The sequence below is a fragment of the Sinohyriopsis cumingii genome, chromosome 14, assembly GCF_028554795.1.
Source record: "Sinohyriopsis cumingii isolate HCF-2022 chromosome 14, ASM2855479v2, whole genome shotgun sequence".
Lineage (NCBI taxonomy): Eukaryota > Metazoa > Mollusca > Bivalvia > Unionida > Unionidae > Sinohyriopsis > Sinohyriopsis cumingii.
The window spans coordinates 11,180,064-11,202,007 of record NC_142974.1 but is presented as its reverse complement, the minus strand read 5'-3'; the positions used below and the strand labels follow the sequence as shown (position 1 = coordinate 11,202,007).

The 21,944-nt window shown below is 35.4% G+C and overlaps 1 protein-coding gene across 1 annotated transcript in view; it reads left to right on the top strand.

Annotated features, from left to right (window-relative positions):
• The window catches only part of LOC149783242 (uncharacterized), an 80,250-nt gene that overhangs the window by 47,392 nt on the left and 10,914 nt on the right, over positions 1-21,944 (top strand). The window contains exons 10-12 of the mRNA XM_089933355.1: positions 12,238-12,396; positions 17,540-17,681; positions 18,740-18,922. Of these exons, the coding sequence (XP_089789481.1) occupies positions 12,238-12,396; positions 17,540-17,681; positions 18,740-18,922 (484 nt within the window). The remainder of the gene's footprint in view (positions 1-12,237; positions 12,397-17,539; positions 17,682-18,739; positions 18,923-21,944) is intronic.

The following is a 21,944-nucleotide window of genomic DNA, read 5'->3' as shown; positions in this document are numbered from 1 at the left end:
CGCTAACGAAATAGCTCCCGTCAACAATTTCATGCATTCCTTGTTCAGCTCAGTGGATTTGTACTTGAATAACAAACTGGTCAGCAGCAGCATGGATACTTACCCTTACCGTGCCTACCTGGAAAATCTCTTGACGTACGGAACAGATGCCAAGGATAGTCATCTCAATGCCTGTGTGCTGTGGGTACCTGACGTAGCGGGCAAGTTCGACACAATAGATGGAAGCAATTCCGGCTTTGAGGCAAGAGCAAGCAAAATCCTAGGTAAAAAGAGTTTAGAACTGATGGATCGTTTGCATTTGGACATGTGGTTGCAAGAGAAATATTTGCTGAACGGGGTCAATGTCCGCTTGAGACTGAATCGCAGCAGTGCCGCTTTCCATTTGCAGGTTGCTGATCTTACTAAGGCTCCTAAAAGCATAATCCAGGAGGCCAAACTCTACGTACGACGCGTAGAAGTGTTACCCAAAGTGGGTAACGACATCAGTCAAACGTTGAGCAGAACGACTGCCAAGTATCCCATCCGACGTGTGGAAGTGAAAACGTTCACCATTCCCGCCAGCCATCATTCCATGATCGAAGATCATCTGTTTCAAGGACAGCTACCCAAGCGTTTAATCCTTGGTATGGTCTCGAATTCAGCCTTCAACGGAGCCTTCAAAGAAAATCCTTTCAACTTTCAACACTTCAACGTGAAGAAAATCGAAGTCAGTCGTGATGGCAAGACCTTGTGTACCCGACCTTTCGAACCTGACTTTGATCCCAAAAAATGAATTACTTGAGATCGTACTTGTCCCTGTACGAAGCCACCGGTCAGTTAGGAACCAACACCAGTCACGGCATTGAGTACGAGGATTACGCAGGAGGCTATGCTTTGTGGGCTTTCGATTTCACTCCAGACCAAGGCAGCGACGAGGGACATTTCCACCCTATAAAATCCGGCCAGATTCGTGTGGAACTTCAGTTTGCAGAAGCACTGAAACAGACAGTGAACGTCATCCTGTATGCAGAATTCCATAATACCATAGAAATCAACAGTTTGAGAGAAGTCATTCTAGATTATTAGAAAGCCATGGAAGACTGTTATCCCTCTTTACCTAGTGGAGAAACTTTGGACATGGAATGTGAGGAGACCGTGGAAGGAGAAGAATCTCAAGACAAAGACGAAGAAGATATCATAATGAAGTCGAGATGGCCAGAACAAGAAGCCCATTTAGTCTGCTGTTTTGCCAAACACTTGGTCGACAAAATGACGGAATTGATCAAGAAAAATTGCTATGGATGTCAAAACGATCATCCCAGTCAAATTCAACACGATAAATGCCTGATGTTAAGTCAAGAAGAAAAATTGGACAAGTATCTGGACGAAGCTTGGAGTCTCATCTCAAACAAAGACGTGTTGCACCAGTGGTATAAAGACTTGCGTGAGCATTCTTGTCCACCATTAACCACTCAAGAGATCCATCGTATCGAAGCTCTCCTGAATCAGAGTGAGGAAACAGAACGAATAACCGTTTATTCGTCAGACATTTTCAAGCAAAAAGTCAGGATCGAATTGACAACGTATTATTACCTGTGAAGAAAAAAACATACACACAAATCAATGGATACCTGGGAACTTTATTACCTTTTGAACCACAGTTCGTATACGGCTTCTTGGAATCCTGTCGTCTGTGCTAAAGATGAACTCCCTCATCGCAAACCTAAAGACCATCAAGCTTACGTGATCAACACGGACGACAGTCATCTCCCAGGAACCCACTGGGTAGCCGTCTACTTTCCTCAAGAAGGATGTGTGGAATATTTCGATTCGTACGGATTGCCCCCTTTGGAAGACGATATCATCGACTTCATGAGAAGAAATGCTCAAACCACCCGATTCAATAACGTGAAATTACAAGGCACAGATTCCTTGGTGTGTGGACAGTACTGTGTGTATTTTCTGCATCATCGCAGCCTGGGCTATTCCTTAGAACATTTAGTGACTCATTTCGATCCTCGTTCTTCTGCTAGAAACGATGTGAAAGTAGATCGATGGTTTTGTGACCATTATGCTTATCTTTTGTCTCAAGCTAGGAAACGTAGTGTCCATCAATGGCCTAATGATTTCCAACAGTGGAAATCACAATTTCATTCACAACGTTGTCAGCCCTGTTCAAAGTAGATTGTCTATTGAGAAAAAATGTTTGTCATTTGAAAAAAAATTGTTTCATGTTAAAAAATGTTAGAAATGTTGTTGTTTAGTGTTAAGTGATTTTTGAATAAAAAATGTTGTGTTTTGAAAAAATGTCTTTGTCTTTTGTTTAGCTAGAAGAATGTTGGATTGATGCTCTTTGATTTCTTACTATCCCTCTCATGACACTCACTAAACGTTGCGGCTCGAAAACCGTGTGGGAATGTTTTCCTTCACGTCCGCGCTTTGACTTTAAGAACCGGGGTTGTTTCCAGTCTAACCATCCATTGTCGACTCATCCTCCTACGAAGATGTGCTCCAAACTAGCTAAACTCAACGAAGCCTACGTGAATTTGCATAGGGTCAGACACAGTCTGATACCGAAGCCAGAAGAAATAGAGAATGTGAGAATGTTAAAAATCACTGAAGACCTGATAGAAGAGCTCTTCAGAGAAGAAATGAACAGGGAAAAAGAAGAATGGACAGAGAAGTACAGACTTCAGAGACAGCAGCAACAGCAGCAACAACAGCAACAGCAGCAGCAGCAGCAACCTGAACATGACAGAGGCTTTGTCGATTGTCGTATCGACACCAAAGAGTTCTTCTTCTCTTTCCGAAGAAGCAGACCTATCGCCAGAAAGTCTATCCTCAGAGGACATCGCATTCTTAGAAACTAAAAAAAGAATGCCATAGCAAAACAAAAAAAAAAAAAAAACAGCCTTTTTCAGGGCTACCCAATACTCTAGAAAAGAAATAACGATCGATTTGCCAATGTGTGTAGGTAGAGTAGTGTGAAAATAAACACTAACTCTTTCTTAAAAAATGTGAGGGTATGTGTTTGTGTGTTTGTGTGTTTGTGTTTGTAAGTGATAAAGTAGGTTGGTGTGGATAGTAGATTAAAATGATGTTTGTTTTTTTGGGCTGTTTGAGGTGTATATTTGGGGTTAGATTGGATTGCTTTGCGTATGTGGATAGTCTATTGAAGTGATTTATAAAAAATTTTACAATAGTGATGGGTAGCATAAAAAAGTGAGTGAGTGTTTCTTTTAGGTCCGCGCGTTGTTGTTTTTTGGTCATGATCTAGGTAAGATCAATTTTATGTTATTAGGGATGTTTTCCATCACGTCCGCGCTTTCACTATAAATTGAAACTCGCTGGGCAGTCTAGCTACCCTTGTTGATTGATCAACACAGCCAGAAGAATGACTAGCAGAATAGTGAAACTGTTAGAACTCCAGATGCACCTGGAATATGCCAGGCGCATAGTAAACGAACTATCAGCGGAGGCTATAGTAGAAGAAGCAAGAGTAAAGAAGGAAGAGGAGGAGAGAAGAGAGAGGGAAGAAGAGGAAAAGAAAAGAGAAGAGAGGATGTCGTTCAATATTCCCGAGACAGAGGATTGGGGTGTTGAAGCGAATCATCCTCCCTCTGCGCTCCCCAAAAGAAAGGTGAAAGAAGACTGGGGAAGAAGATGCGTGTGTGGCGCCAGGCCAGGAAGGTGCAACCATTAGATAGGTGCATCAGGAGTTCAAAAAAAACAGCCCTTTTCAGGGCTACCCAATACTCTAGAAAAGAAATAACTATTAATTTGCCAATGTGTGTAGGTAGAGTAGTGTGAATATAAACACTAACTCTTTTTTTTAAAAAATGTGAGGGTATGTGTTTGTGTGATTGTGTGTTTGTGTTTGTAAGAGCTCAGGTATGTTTGTGTGAATAGTAGATTATGGGTTTCTTAGCGTATGTGAAGAGTATAGTTGGGGTTATATTATATGAAATGAAAAAGTAGGGGGATGTTTTCCTTCACGTACGCGCGTTGTTAGGTCATGATCTAGGTAAGATCAATTTTATGTTTTTAGGGGATGTTTTCCATCACGTACGCGCTTTCAGTATAAAACTAACAGTGTTGGCCATTGGAACCCATTCTACGGAATAAGCAAACAAGAAGATGCCAGCAGCTTCAGCTTTATACAACGATCTTATGGGAAGTTGGTATTGGATGGTGGATGGATTGAGTGTAGTAGAAAGGGTTGAACAGGAATGGAGGTATGCAGTGACAAAAGACTTCGTCTCAAGACAAGTAACCAGCCTCCACTTATCCGTAAATATTGTAAAAGAAATGATAGAGGATGAGGAGAAGAGAATCAGAGGTTTAATTAACCCACCGTATGTCAAAGTGGGTAAGTTAAAAGAAGCGATAGATCATGTGACGAGTGCAAGGTTCTTTCTAGAAGACATTGTAGAATGGACAGATTGGTGTTTCGCGAAGTGGGGGTTAGAAAAACTTAAGAAAGCTGAAGAACTAATGAGGAATGTGCTGACCAAAGAGGTCAAGAAGATCAAAGAAAAGTGGTCCAATGAAAGAAAAGAAGAAGAAAATAGAAAAAAAGGGATGAATTCGATAAACTGAACACAAACTGGATGAAAATCCAAGAGAAGTTCCGGGCCATGGGCCACCCGGACTGGCTGCCGGAAACAGAAAAGAAAAAGAAGAAAGGAATGATGGACAAAATAAGAGGATGGTGGAAGAAGTTAAGAAGTTAAAAGAAGAAGAAGAAAAACCCAAAGGCCCTTTTCAGGGCCAGCCATATTTCTCGAAAAGAGATAGCCTTTCCATTGCCTACCCCTTTTTTATTTTGTTTTTTATTTTTTTTTAAAAAAATAGAGACCCTCCCTGTTTCAATTTTACATAGGCCCTATATTGTCCCACGATTTTTGGCCATGTTAAATTTACATAGACCCTATATTGTCCCACGATTTTTGGCCATGTTAAATTTATATAGACCCTATATTGTCCCACGATTTTTGGCCATGTTAATTCCCATAGACCCTATATGTTCCCACGATTTTTCTCCATGTTAAATTTACATAGACCCTATATGTTCCCAAGGGTATTTTTAATGATAAGTCCCATAGACCCTATAATATCCCCCTTCACTACTCACGTGTGCTAGCATGACATTTTTCTTCCCATTTTATATTCTAGTTTATATTCTAGTTTGTAGGGCTTTTGAATGATGTGGCGCCATTTAATTGGCCTTTCAAAATGGCTAGGTTTCTAATAGCAATTCACTTAATGTAAGGTGTCTTGTTAGAAGTCATCATTATCAGGGCATACAAATCACAAGTCACAATATGCGCTCAATAGAAATGTATTCAATATATATATATATATATATATATATATATATATATATATATATATATATATATATATATATATATATATATATATATATAGATATATAGATAGATAGATAGATAGATAGATACATTCAATAGATGTATACTCAGCAAATATACATTCACTAGATATGCACTCAGCAGGTATACATGCAATAGAAATACACTCAACATATATACATATATGCACTCAATAGAAATGCTTTCAATATATATATATATATATATATATATATATATATATATATATATATATATATATATATATATATATATTGTAATAACTTGCATTTAGGGAGTGAGGTATGCATGCATATATACGGTAAACACTATTCATACAAGCCGTCCAATTCGGTATAGATTTTTTTTAAAATTATAAATCTGTGCATTAGCAGTGAATTGCTCAAATGAGTTGACATTCCTATTTTCTAGGATCCTGTGTTTTGTTTACTTGTCGATTAATAGTTAGCTGGTATAGTCTACGTGTTTTTGTGATAGCGAAAATAGGGAGTATCATGCCGGCGGCTGGCATCCTTGATAATTCGATTAATGGCTATTTCTAGTTAACAGCTTAAGACTGTACACTACATACTCAATGTGTTTATAGTCCCTGGGGTTTCATTTGAATACGTCATTGCATTTAAGTTTGTTTTTCCTCTTCTTTGTTTATTTGGTACATATAACTGTTGACTACCCTTTCATGCGGTCTACCTCGGTAATATTGTAAGAGTGCATAACACGGTTTCCGAACCATTGCTATAGCGACAGACTAACACGGTATGTGCCGCGAAATGCAAAACTGAATTTTTTTCTTTTTCTATTTTTACTTATGGCAATTCATTCGCAATGTAGCAATGTGTAAAATATCCCGCTGGTAATTTCCATAAATAATCACTGTGAAAATTAACTAAATATACACATTCAATACTAGCGCATGATGGTTTGAACATTCCAACAAGGATTGTGGGTTTTGTGGGCGTTGTGGGTTTTGTGGGTATTGTGGGCTTTGTGGGTATTGTGGGTTTTGTGGGCGTTGTGGGTTTTGTGGGTATTGTGGGTTTTGTGGGCGTTGTGGGTATTGTGGGTTTTGTGGGTTTTGTCAGGAGTATATAAGGCTTTGTGGGCTGCTTGAGGGGGTTCAGTCAGCTAGCAGCCATCAAACTAGGTACATCACAGTTATTGTGAGTTTTATTTTTTTTTATTTTTTTTTATTTTGTTTTGTTTAGTTTATTAGAGAATTATGTAACTTTAGGCAATATTTTGGACAGTAAATATTTTTATAAAGTTTATTTAAGTGCAAATCAATTTTTATTTAAGTTATTTTTTTATTATTTTAATTCCTTTCTCTCTTCCAACTTGTACACATTCTAGTCATTTCTAATTTATTTTACAAGCAACATAGATATTGCTTTATCATTTGTTATTTGAAATTCAGTTATATGGTCAAGTGAGTGTTGTCCTCACAGACCAATACTTTTATTCATTTCTTTATTTATTTTCTTTATTTAATTAGTTTTATGAAGCTAAAGACATACAGAAAAGTTCTGCTACACTACAAATATATAATTCCTTTTTTTTCTTAAATTATAGGTCCAACAAAGTTCTTAGGGAAATAAAATGTCTAAGTCGTTGTGAGTGTTTTCCTCACCGACTTGACATTCTAAATTCAATTCAACAATACTTGATTATTCTAGCAATCTATAAAACATAAGTTATGTGTCTATTTTATAATTTATTAGTTGTCTAAGTCACTGTGAGTGTTTTCCTCACCGACTTGACAGCCAATTTACTTCCATTTATACCAATTCACTTCAAATAAGTATTACGCTATAGTTGAGGTGTAAAGTCAAGCAAGTGTTTTCCTTGCAGATTTTTACATTTCACAATTACAATCAAGTCATAGTTTCTCTTCTGTAGTAACCTTTATTGCAACTAAAACCACATATGGTAACTCTAATATAATCTTCACTCATCAGAAGAAATAATATAATGAACTAATAGCATAGTGCTAATGTGTATCCTGACCTTGCATAAAATTATCATATACCATACAGTACCTTCAAACAATGATAATATTTTGGCTTAGGACAAAACAACAAGACTGTCATGGTCATGAACTGGCTTTATTCGCTGTTTCTTAATAAATGAATCATCTTGTGTTATGGTTGAAAAGAAATCACGAGTTCGAGTTTACTCCATTCTCCCCCTCCTCAGTCAGCTGATAAGAAGCATACTCATCCCTGGTGCGATACTCCAAGATAGTATTATCAGGACCTAGCTTGGCCGTTACAATATATATATATATATATATATATATATATATATATATATATATATATATATATATATATGACCCAATATAAATGTGTGTGCATGTGTGTGTGTGTGCGATTTGGATTTTTAACATAACTTTAAATATTGTTCAATCACATTGAAACGATGTCCGCAGTGTGGCAATTTATAGTGATGTCTAGCACTGGAGCATCATGCAGCAGACACGTAACATGATGTCCGAGGCGGACGCTCGGAACACTAGGCCACCAGAGGGGTCTAAATATATATGTACTCAATGTATATGACCCAATGCACTTAGATACGGTATGTAAAAATTACTGGCAAAATATTTTTCATATTTTTCATTGCTGTGCTTTGGCATGTTAAAATATAAAATATATATTCTTAAATTTTAATATGCAAAAATGCTACGCTTCCCATCATGTCATGCGATGCTTAAAGAAAAGCTCTCACAGGAGGTATACAGGCAGTAAGAAAACATTTTGTCATCTACAGCAATACGTTGAAACTACAGTATCTGCCCTCCCGTTCGCATGCTGTTGGGACATGTCTCTTAAACGATACAGCTTGATGTCAACTACAGTATCTGCCCTTCCGTTGGCATGCTGTTGGGACATGTCTCTTAAACTACAGTATCTGCCCTTCCGTTCGCATGCTGTTGGGACATGTCTCTTAAACGATACAGCTTGATGTCAACTTACAAATGCTGAATTAAATAATCTTCGAAGCTTCAGCTGGGAAACCATATTGGTATAAATAAAAATAGAATTTGTTTATCTTGCGTAAAATGCATCGTATATGTTATCTTTAATGAATACATGCATACATACATACATACATACATACATACATACATACATACATACATACACCTTTGACATACACCACGCAGAGGTGAGATGGCAGTGATCCGTAACGGTGACCACACTAGGCCACTCGTCGTCCCTGTATGTATGTATGGATGGATGGATGCATGCATGCATGCATGCATGGATAGTGTGCGTATGAACACTCCTACCTTTTTGTTGGATAACATATCTTGGGCTTTAATTACTGCATACAACGTCTTGGATAATAATCAAGAACGTGTTTGATAGTGTATCAAACATAGCGTTGTATAGTAATCAAAAAGCGGTTATTGGAAAAATCCTAACGAGTGTGGTGGATAGTAAGAAAAATTTAAGCATTGTTTATCATATAAAAACGTGTGTTGGATAGTATACGTGGTGTGCTGAATATGTCATTGATATTTAATTTATAATGCGCACCTGGTTTTTTCATGCTTTTAAAAGATATTTTCTAAATTTTGAATAAATGACTAACCTATATTTACATCTTGGTGAAAATTTCCATTAGTAATGACCTACGTTTAGTGTATTCTGTTGCCTCATAGATCGTGTGATAGTTTCTTTAAAATAGAGGTTTTGTAAATAAAGTTTTCCTTCTTGTTCCATGATATTTCTTTGGAGTCACTTACAGATGTTTTCCCGCATAATTTAAGAAGAATTATTTATTTAGATTATTCGTTGGAATTACACAGAGATCATTGACTTTTTTGATCTAAAACATGTCTTAATGAAAGACATTTGAATTATGTCATTGTGGTACTTCAAGACATTCAAGACTATTGGAATTCATTGAGAACATTCTATGCTTTTGGACTTGCGATTAAACATTTATTATAATTTGGGATTTAATTCTCAGTTTCGTGTCTTGTAAATGTTCACTTTGTATTCAAGGGGGGGGGGAAACATTAATTTATTACTATTTCTAAATTTAATGGTTTTGCTTATTTCTGTTACATAGTTTGAACGTCCCCTAGTGGCCGAGTGGTCTAAAGCGCTCACCGTTACTGTCCATTTCCATCTCACCTTTGTCTGCGTGGGTTCGAGTCTCGGGTTCGACCAATGTGGGTATGTTAGAAAGCTTGCCAGTAGCTTCTCGTTGATCGGTGGTTCTTTTCGGGGTTTTCCCTGGTTCTTCCTCCACCATCTATACTGGCTACCATATATACTTGTACTGAAAAATGACATTAAACCAACAACAATAACAACAACATAATTTGAAACCAAAGAGTCATAACAAAATATTAATCAAACCGTTGATGCTGGATATTCTTAAAAGGTTTGTGTTGTATTTTAAATAATTCATTTAACCAGCATATGTTCAATTACCACTGAGGTCTCTTTCTAAACGTTCCAGATGTAAAATGCACGTTCGGGATATAATAAATCTCCATGTTAAAATCCCGCTAGCGTCTCAAAACCTTTACCAAATGCAGGTCAATCACTTCTAATAATAATACCATTTGCCCTAAATTTTATTTTTTCGTTTGGGCCTATAGTCAATACCATTGTTAATTTGCAGTTTGGACCTATTGTCAATCCATATATTAAATTCTTTTATTATACTATTTTGACTAGGCAGAAAGTGACTCATACAACTTTTTCCGCCATCATCACTATGATTAATTTTTCCTGCAATAAATATACAGTTACTACATATTTGCGTTTAATTGTTCTTGAAATCAAGTTCATGAGAACAAAAGAGAATAAATTGCATACAAAAACAATGAACTGAGGAGAGGAAAACGTTGGAGTTCAAAATAACGTTTGTGGTTCGGTGCAGTTGGCAACTGCTATACTTGCGCTTAATACGCAGGAGCTATAACGTTGATAAATTGATTAGTGTAAGCTCCACGCTGACCTGGATTCGTATTTAGCGTCTTTTGCTTGTAGTCGTGTATAGACCATAGGTATGTACGAGGTACCTTGATAAGACGGGGTATATTTTGGATTATTCTTGTCAGCATGTAAGTAGAGCATAAGAGATAATATTTAAATATGTTTTTATTTTATTTTTACAAGAAAATAGTATTCCTTTTGTATCTCTGTAATTGACCCTGTATTTTCTTTGCTCACTATCGCCATATCGTGCATATTAGCTTTTTGAATGACTAACTCTTCGTAATAGTCAAGTCAAATTCCAACCTTTGATACATTTTACAAACAGGAAATACAATACAGAGGAGGAAATACAATAAGGTCATTTTAAGCACAAAGATTATTCAGTTAAATTCATACCATACGGAACAGAACATATCTACTCAAATATGCACGATTGTTTCTTTTTTTAAGTTGAGAAAGATTGTCACTTTTCGATTGTTTATTTCTTTTGTTATCATCTTCTGAATTAGTTTGGTATTATCTTGTCATATTTTGTATGTATAGCACATATCTTGTATATCCGTATCCTTTGCGTGGAGGTATCTGATCAAGCATACTGTTTCTGTGTAATGCCTGAGATTTAATATTCAATACAATAATTTCCCATGACGTTTAAGATTTATTGAGGAGCATGGAGTACTCGTAATAAATACGGCTACGTCACTGATCAAACGGAGAATCAGGAAGTGATGATCCTTCCTAGCTACAAATGAAACGAATCGCGCCTGGTTGTACAGATATGTGCTATTCTGAATGGTTTGAAGTCACACGGGTGTTGTTAAGGTTTGATACCATATTAAGATACGTGTGCGTGAGGGACAGTTAACGTTAAAAGAAGGTAACAGTTATGAGGTTAAATATAGTGCGTGTAGGGCTGATGTCAACGCTTTAGGTCTCACTGGATAGTTTCGAATTTTGATACCCCCCTAATTTTTAAGGTAGAAGGCATGAACCTAATTATCACAAGCCTAGCATTTATAAATTCACACATAAGCTAGATCTATAATTTAGTTTAGATTTACTTTGAGTTAGGCTTGGAAATAGGTTGGCTTGTTGGTGACTGCCTGTCATAGTTAGACTTGCATTGGAGATCAAATACGTAACTTGGGCTGCAAATGAGCTGTCGACTTGGCTTACGTATTTATGTGTGTCTGCTTATAAGGTAAATATCTAAAAATCTAGATGGTTGAGGGGTGATGAAAAGTATGCTAATTTGTTATAGTACTAGTGAACTTTATTCATGCATAAGGCACATACTGATTCTTTTAGCTGCCTTGTCACAGAAAAATATTCAAAATAGCTATTTCTTTTTAAAAATGAATATAAAATTTAGGGGTTGGTGGCAGTGTTGGTTCAGTATAAAAACCACCAGTTGCATCAGGAATTAACCTGATTACTGCAGTCAAAATCTCACATGTATGCTTTCTACAAAAACCATTAGTTTGTTTTTATTTGTATCTTCAGTGTAAAGTTATTCTCATTTTTCTGTAATTGGTCATTGTCGGATGAAAATTCACCAGATAAACTGTCCAGTGAGACCTTAATAGATAATGATAATAAGTTGAGAAAAAAGAAAAACAGGGCTTACAGCTGTGTTCCAGCCTTACTTCCCATCCCTAAAAACCGCAATAAACTATCTTTTGATCTCAAAAACGTATAATGTCCAAGTTCGTGCAATGATACAGATACACATAAACACACGCACTTCTGTTTTAACTGTCTTTGTATGAACAGCGTATGTACATGGATATATAGGTAAGTAGGTGGAAGGTTTGCAGGTATGGTTGTTTCTCAACTTTTAACCATATGCCAGTCTTTAATTATACTTAAATCGCGCTTTTTTTCTTTTCTTTTTTTTTTGGCAGACGAATTCAATTGCGCCAATAATGATGTTTGAGAGTGAAGGCGTATCTTATCGAGTGTCAGAAGTATTCGAGAAATTCAAACACGAATTCCCCAAAATTGTGATGGTATCGCAAGGATTTTATGGGGAAAATGTGACAGACACGTTTGACAGAGATCAGGTACTTCTGTAGCAGCCTTTGGTCACAGTTATGTACAAATAACAATTTTAAGGGTAATATCTCAGCATTACTCATTCATCCCTCAAGCAATCTCTCTATCGGTGGCATGTTTTTTATTCTCATGATGACACTAAGTTATGAAATTAAATTCCTGATAAAACTGAAACACTGTTGATTGCAAATAAAATTCTTGATAAAACTGAAGTACTGTTGATTGCAAATAAAATTCTTGATAAAACTGAAGTACTGTTGATTGCAAATAAAATTCTTGACAAAACTGAAGTACTGTTGATTGCAAATAAAAGTTTTAATAGTTTTCCGAAAATAAATTGTAATGATTAAGTCTACATATTGTCTCGACTAGCTGGTATTTATATCTGTATATTTGCACCTATTTCACACATTAAGCGAAACATATCTAAAACGTTTTTATTCAAACCATTGCTAGTTTATTTTTTTAAAGATAATCCATTATCTTGTAATATTCAGACAGTCAATGTCCCTACGTCTCTGTCTGTCTCTCTCTCTCTGATTTCATCTCTGCGCACTTTCTTTCTTTTCACTCTAATTTTCAATACACTATAATGGTTTTTTCATAGCGAAACTATTTGATCGTCCTTGACTCATATATCATATATTTATAGCCGGAGTATGATATTTAACAAAAATGTTTAACTCCCTTCTGTTATATTATGTGAGGGTAATTGGTGAATTTTATTTATCATTTGGTGAAATCAGCTTCATCAAGAAAACTTGAATTACTTTAAACAGAAATATTCTTTCACGTCTGTACGTAACACATATGAGACTACGTTAAGACTAGGGGAGTCTAGCTTGGAGTGTGTGTAATGTAGTCGAATGTGTAGTTTGGGATGTTTGTACTGTACTTGAATGTGTAGTTTTGGATGTGTGTACTGTACTTGAATGTGTAGTTTGGGATGTGTGTACTGTACTTCAGTGTGTAGTTTGTGATGTGTGTACTGTACTTGAATGTGTAGTTTGGGATGTGCGTCCTGTACTTGAATGTGTAGTCTGGGATGTGTGTACTGTACTTCAGTGTGTAGTTTGGGATGTGTGTACTGTAATTGAATGTGTAATTTAGGTTGTGTGTACTGTACTTCATTGTGTAGTTTGGGATGTGTGTACTGTACTTGAATGTCTAGTTTGGGATGTGCGTCCTGTACTTAAATGTGTAGTTTGGGATGTGTGTTCTTTACTTGAATGTGTAGTTTGGGATGTGTGTACTGTACTTGAATGTGTAGTTTGGGATGTGTGTACTGTACTTCAGTGTGTAGTTTGGGATGTGTATACTGTAATTGAATGTGTAATTTGGGATGTGTGTACTGTACTTCAGTGTGTAGTTTGGGATGTGTGTACTGTACTTGAATGTGTAATTTGGGATGTATGTACTGTACTTGAATGTGTAGTTTGGAATGTGCGTCCTGTACTTGAATGTGTGGTTTGGAATGTGCGTCCTGTACTTGAATGTGTAGTTTGGGATGTGTGTTCTGTACTTGAATGTGTAGTTTGGGATGTGTGTACTGCACTTGAATGTGTTGTTTGGGATGTGCGTCCTGTACTTGAATGTGTAGTTTGGGATGTGTGTACTGTACTTCAGTGTGTAGTTTGGGATGTGTGTACTGTACTTGAATGTGTAATTTGGGATGTATGTACTGTACTTGAATGTGTAGTTTGGGATGTGTGTTCTGTACTTGAATGTGTAGTTTGGGATGTGTGTACTGCACTTGAATGTGTTGTTTGGGATGTGCGTCCTGTACTTGAATGTGTAGTTTGGGATGTGTGTACTGTACTTCAGTGTGTAGTTTGGGATGTGTGTACTGTACTTGAATGTGTAATTTGGGATGTATGTACTGTACTTGAATGTGTAGTTTGGAATGTGCGTCCTATACTGTAATGTGTAGTTTGGGATGTGTGTACTGTACTTCAGTGTGTAGTTTCGGATGCATGTACTGTACTTGAATGTGTAGTTTGGGATGTATGTACTGTACTTGAATGTGTAGTTTGGGATATATGTACTGTACTTGAATATGCAGTTTGGGATGTGCGTCCTGTACTTGAATGTGTAGTTTGGGATGTGTGTACTGTACTTGAATGTGTAATTTGGGATGTGTGTACTGTACTTCAGTGTGTAATTTAGGATGTGCGTCCTGTACTTCAGTGTGTAGTTTGGGATGTGTGTACTGTACTTGAATGTGTAGTTTGGGATGTATGTGCTGTACTTGAATGTGTTGTTTGGGATGTGCGTCCTGTACTTGAATGTGTAGTCTGGGATGTGTTTACTGTACTTGAATGCATAATTTGGGATGTATGTACTGTACTTCAGTGTGTAGTTTGTTATGTGTGTACTGTACTTGAATGTGAATTTGGTATGTGCGTCATGTACTTGAATGTTTAGTATGGAATGTGCGTCCTGTACTTTAATGTGTAGTTTGGGATGTGCGTCCTGTACTTGAATGTGTAGTTTGGGATGTGAGTCCTGTACTTGAATGTGTAGTTTGGGATGTGTGTACTGTACTTGAATGTGTAATTTGGGATGTGTGTACTGTACTTCAGTTTGTAGTTTGGGATGTGTGTACTGTACTTAAATCTCACAAACTAGAAAACGTTGCCTAGATGCAGCGAAGAAGATGGCTGCTTTTCCATAGTTTGACAACATTGAATATCAGTATGATGAAACTGGCAGGGAATGTATTTATGTTAGACGCAAACCCCAACACTTTGCACCTTTTACAAAATTTCAAAGAATTTAAGTCCATAATAGAAGATAAAACATCTTCTACTAACCATACAAATTCAAGACCTTAAAATGTTTGTCAATGGGATAATTACATGATATCAAAGACGTGTTTAAATATCTTAAGATTATCTATTTTGGGGATCTTCAATTAAAATGGGAAATATGTTGGTATAGTCCATCTGATCCTCATCAATTTGTTCTTCTTTCAAGAGGTTCGCTTAATATAATTCTTAAACATCCATCGAAACCAGGCAAGGCGCATCAAACCAAGAAGTGACAAAACCTATGTGAAGGAATTTCCAACCATTCAAAACTCAGAGATTTGCAGAGGTGAAAAATCAGCTGAATTCAGATGCCATTATGAATAGCTCTGTATTTCAGATATTTGGATATTACTCGTTTCTTTTTAACTGGTTAATTGTTGCGTCTCTTTTGATACTTCATATTCCTGTTTGTGGCATTTTGCTGCTTTTGTGTTTGTTACAATTGTTGTTATGATGTAAGATAGGTAAATCAGTTCTACGCTTTGCCGAAATGCCATTTAGGTACGCTGTATTATGGACACTTTGCCGAAATGCCATTTAGGTAGTCTACATTATGTACACTTTGCCGAAATGCCATTTAGGTACTCTGAATTCTGTACGCTTTGCCGAAATGCCATTTAGGTACTCTGTATTATGTACACTTTGCCGAAAGGCCATTTAGGTACTCTGTATTATGTTACTGTTTGATAGAGACGGCAAAGATGGTATGGCTGATCCTTCTGTTTCGTTTAAAGTCAATTAGATATGTTTTAAATCATGGAGAGAGAGAGAGAGAGAGAGAGAGAGAGAGAGAGAGTCATATATTCAAACTGATATTCGCCCTTAAGCTTGCGAAATTGTGCTATCTGGTTCTGTGTTTGCAAAGCCTATCAACGTTTCTTTTTGCCAAGCTGAGCTTTCTCAATATATATTTTATTTAGTTATTGAAAACACAACGACATGTTCACTTTGTGTTAAAATAAATTTGCCTTTTTTAGAGTGTTGAATTTTCTTCATGCGATAAAGGTCTCTGAATTCCCTCAAAGCTGAGACATTTCTTGACCTATTTTGAAGAAAGAAATTATTCCCATCTTTGCAATTATAAAGCTAAAGAGTGGCACAGTATTTCTGAAGTCGTTTTTAAGTTCTATCTCTGACTATGATAATAAAATTGTTAGAAGTATTACTAGCACCATTGTTATGCATATTTAATGTGTTTTGTTTGTTAGTTCTATTTTATTTTTTTATTTTTTATTTCATTACATGCGTTTGTAATGTAACATTGTATGTTAGACTTGACCTTGTCCAAAATTGAGTTCATTTCTGCTTGATCTGTATTGATTTCTTATATTTTTATTCTGTAAACAACTATTACATAGCTAATTTATTCTCTATGTGTATGGATTTAAAATTAGAATTATTATTAAAATAATTAAATGTTTATTTGGGTCTAGGTCTAGGTTTTGGAATTTCCTTAGTGTATTTGACATAGTCCAGGATCTGGTTTCTAATAATAGCTAATATTTTTTATTTTTTAAAAGCATTAGGATTATTCTAGAAGGATCTTTTTTATTAGGTAATAGCTGCTTTTTAAAAATTTTGACCTGAGGTCAAGTAAAAGACTATATAATCTTGTCACTGAGGGGAAAATTCATTTTTGCTCTAAGTTCTAGCAAAACGAAGTTGTGTTATAAGCTGTGTCCAGCATTATTATGTGTTGGAATCTATTTTCTTCGAATTGTTGAATTCCAGTGTCTATTTTCTCTGGGAATACAAAAGTGCTCTGATGAAATTCTTGGATTGAGACATTCACTGGAATTTATAGTGAATTCAAACCTGGAATTATATTACTGTGATTCAACAAAAGACTGTTGGCACGTCAATACTCTACAGGCTACAACAGACACAGCATCACCTTCAGATTTGGATTTATTTTGGACTTTTAATAAATTTTATTAGGACTTTAAGTTGTTAGGACTTGAGTCTGTAATTTTATGATTATTTGGGATTTAATTCATAATACCGTAAGTTCTTTTTTATTACATTTTTACTTTGATTTCTAGTGAAGTAAATAAATGGTTGAATTGTACAAAGTTTGTTGCTTTTCACTCTTTACTGTTACTTATTTTAAGAGCATAGACTCGAAACACCATAATGCAACACCATATTGTAACATCATAATGTAAGATTTCAACTGTACAACCATAATGCAACACCATAATATAAGATCTCAACTGTACCACCATAATGTAACACTATAATGTAAGATCTCAACTTGAAAAAAAAAAACGTTTGAGAAATTTACTCGAAAGGGACCAGAGTGATGAAAGAAATAAATATACTTAAAATAATCTTTATTCAGGTGATTCGGATCCACACTTATTCTTCCCAACGACGGGTGGTAGCGGTCACTTTGGAGGAAACGGACCATACGTTGGGTCATTATAGCATCCCCGTGGATTATCCTTTGAAGTTCTGCATCAAGAAAGGGTCTAAATTGAAAGGTATGCAGATGCAAAAATTTGTATAAGTTGGATTGCATCCATTTCTAAAACGCTATGTAAATTTAGACTAAAACTAACTTATTTTACTATAGTCATGGTTGAATTTATAAAATTCTCGTTCATGTGTTCATTATCGGTGAGTTTATTTAATTTGAGTTTATGGTTGAATTTATCTCATTTGAGTTCATTTTTACACTGTTTAATTCTTGTCATACTGTATCAACCGTGAAAACAGGTCTGATGATAATTAAGTGGTCGAATATGTAATATATAATATGTTCTATTGCTATTAAGGCTTGTTTATATATTATCAAATGTGAAACACATCGGATCATAAAGTAGTGGTCAAATATGCAGTGAACGTTAATAAACGGGAAGCGAAGTCAACTCGCATTTCATGATCGAAGCTAGAATATTTGTAATAATGTGCTCGCTAAGTGCGTTTTACAATTTCACCTGAGTTTATGAGACTGAGTTTTTTAATTAAAAAACGACGCTTGGATGATCGTGATATATAAAGGCAATGAACAGTGATTTAATGAAACTAAATTTAATTTTTTTAGTCGTTTGATTTCTATAAGTTTAACATTAGTATTTATTCATATTATATATATATATATATATATATATATATATATATATATATATATATATATATATATATATATATATATATATATATATATATATATGTTCGTACTAATCATGAAGTTCGGGGCCTCCTGTACTGCCATTTTCATCCTACTAACAGTTGTGGCTATATAGACCGATTTACCTTAGAAAGCGCGTCCACGGCATGAGTTCAACTCGTCTTGCACTTATTGATATAAGCTATTTTATCATCGTAGTAAAACGACAAAAACTGTGGAATAGCTAACAATCCAGGAAATTGGTTTTAGAACGGTTACACCATGTATTTGTTGTAATTGCTTTGATTGCTTGCAATTTCACCTAATTAAGCATGAAAGCTGACCCATATCCGAACATGCCAACTAATCCATATAAATTAAGTTGCTAGTGACTATCAAACGTCCATTTTACTATTCCTTTTGACACAGGGAAAAAGGAGTTTTCTTTGGGTGAAATAATCGAGAAAAGCAAACTTCCAGTTGAGGTTCAGTTCGCCAAAAATGAGAAGGTCACCTTGGGGCCCAAGTCGTGCAGTACCAGCAGCTTTCCCGCGCTCAGACTCACACATATGTTTGATGAAGTCTACATGTTGGGGAACTTCATTAACAATGGTCTCTCTCTCTCTCTCTCTCTCTCTCTCTCTCTCTCTCTCTCTCTCTCTCTATATATATATATATATATATATATATATATATATATATATATATATATATAATTCCAGGATCGGGATGGGAGGTCCGGAATTTCCGCCCCCCCCCCCGGCAAAAAAAATAAATAAAACGTACACACACAATCACAAGTACAGTCGCTTATGTCGCTTGTCACTTTGGCGATCGTTTTCTTCTTGTGCATGTTTATTGGGTATTAAGCACACTTGAATAGATAAACACATAAACGTTTGTTTTGGTGCCCTCTCGAGGAAAGTCAGGACCCTTTTGAAATTCTGAAAATACTCCCCTCCCCCAAACACTTGACCTGATCCGGCCATGTATTCATATATATATATATATATATATATATATATATATATATATATATATATATATATATATATATTTCATACTTGCTTATTCATTTTTAAATTTTCCTTTTATCTCCATATATTTTTATTTGCAATTATACATGTTGAATCGTCTGAAGCGTCAATTCCTCAATTCATATATATGTATATATTTACCAATATATTATGTATCGTATGTTTGATTTGTTTTATATTCAGACAAATCACGTGGTTTATCTGTGTCAAAGTGCTGTACGAAGAAAAGGTAATTGTTATCCCGAATAGCTTCTCATTAACGGCAGGCATAGTTTAAATAACGTATCAAAATGTTATTAAAATTGGCTGTACTGTATACATTTTCAAACAAATTACCTTTCCTTTCATTTTCTCTGTTTCGAAATGTCGAACAAATTGTTGAAATTAAGCTTATATTCGATCTAATTAGGCTAAAATTGCATTTACTGACGGCCAATATTAGACGTACCTAGGGATTTTCGCGTCTAAAATTAGAGCTTATCTACGCTAATACGATCACGTGACAAGTCAAATCAAAATGGTAGTCTACATTGAGTGGATAATGATGCTCTCATATTAATTTATTTGATAATAAAAAAAGACTATGTACGGGTGCCGCCGATGGCGGGAAATAGTATTAATATAAAGTAATTATAGGTTACTGCATTTGTAACTACTCCGGTGGCCTACTGGTTAGAGCGTTTTCCTCGGATGCTCGAACCACGACCAAGTCATACCTAAGACATAAAAATAGTACTAATAGCTGCACCGCTAGGCGCTCAGCATTAATATGTTTGTGTTAGGATTGGTCGGCCTTGTCACAGGATAATCTGACTGTGTGGGACATCACACTAAATGTATGTAGCATGATGACCCAGTGCTAGACGTCACTGTAAACTGCAGACATTGTAGTGATATGACTGAAAAATTGTTAAAGCTACGTTAAACATCCAAATCACACACACACACACACACACACACACACACACACACACACACTGCATTTGTATAGGAACATACGAAAGAGTTTTTTTTTCTGAGTAATACTTCACGGCCTTGGGAGTGATGTATTATTCCGATAAAATTAGTTTATTATTTTCACATATAAATGCCGTAACCTTTTAATTATATACTCATTTTATTTTTCCACCTAAGGCTTAATAATAAAAATAATAGACTACAAGAAACAAAGTAATTCGATATATGCTGCATTTATAAGCTACTTTATTTGAACGGGAAAATATGAACGAGTTATTTTCGGAATAATACTGCACAAACTTCGGGAGTAAAGTATTATTCAGAGAAAACGAGTTCATATTTTCCCATACAAATGCAGTAACCTTTTCATTATATATTCATTTTGTTATTCTTCCTGAGGTTTAATTATAAAACAATACACTAAAAGAAACCAAGTAATTGAATTTATGCTCTATTCCAAAATAAATACACAACCATATATTCATCAATACATAATAGCAATATTAATGCGTACATGTCACCGCCAAGAGACTTTTCAATTTCGTCGCTGGCTCAACATTAGTTTCTAAAAGAATTGTCAATTTGTTCTACTAAAAATTGAAAATTAGCGTCATAGTTTGGATGACTTAGCATTGCAGCAACTTTTCCAGATGGTTTGGAATGAATGTATGTTGGTTCTTTGTGTCGATTCTACTCAGTTCCGCTGATAATGGACTAGATTTAGCTGTGACAATTCCACACGAAGTATATATGATTTTAGCAGGGAGAGACGTGTCTTTACTCAGCTGCATGTGTGCTTCTGTTGTCATTGAATCTTTGGAATCAATAATGTGAGAAAATATGAACTCTTTCAATTGAAATTATGAAAATAACGCTTTGGAACATTCATTTTATGTTGAGTTTAATAAGGAAAATGTTATTGCAGTTTAAAATGTTGTCGAAATTACAGTACAATTTCGCGGTGTATAAACAAGTTTTAGAACTTTTGACATAGCTCATTTTTACGAATACATGCTCTTAAAATAAGTAACAGAAAAGAGTGAAGACAACAAGCTTTGTAAAATTTAACGAATAATTTATTTCCTTAGAATAAAATGTGCAAAACTAAGACAAAAATTACTTATTGTATTTCGAATTAAATCACAATTGTAATCCAAGAATTAAAAAACACAAGTCGTGTCAATGAAAAGTTCTAAGTGAATGACAGTTCAAATCCCGATGAAAATCTAAGATGGAGGGCGATGACGTCAGCAATTCTCAGCGTTGTACTGATGTGTCAACAGTCTCTTGTTGAATCACAGAAAATATTATTCCAGGTTTTGAAATTCTCTATAACTTTCGGTAACTGTAATTGTCTAAGAAGTAAGTTAAAGAACAAGCAATTCCAGGGAAAACAGTCCTTTGAAATTCAATAATTTGAAGAAAATAAAAATTCAGCCTCAATTTAAACACAACATAAAACAGTTTGACTTTTCAAGTGCTAAGGCACGACTGATAGAATTCTTATCATAACATCAGTTATAAGACCAACTAATAGGCAAAACAGATTCCCTGATGGTAATCAAGAGTTCAAACTTCTGGAAAAAATATTATTTTGTTTACGAATTAACACCTGCCTCACGTCACATACTCCATGTATG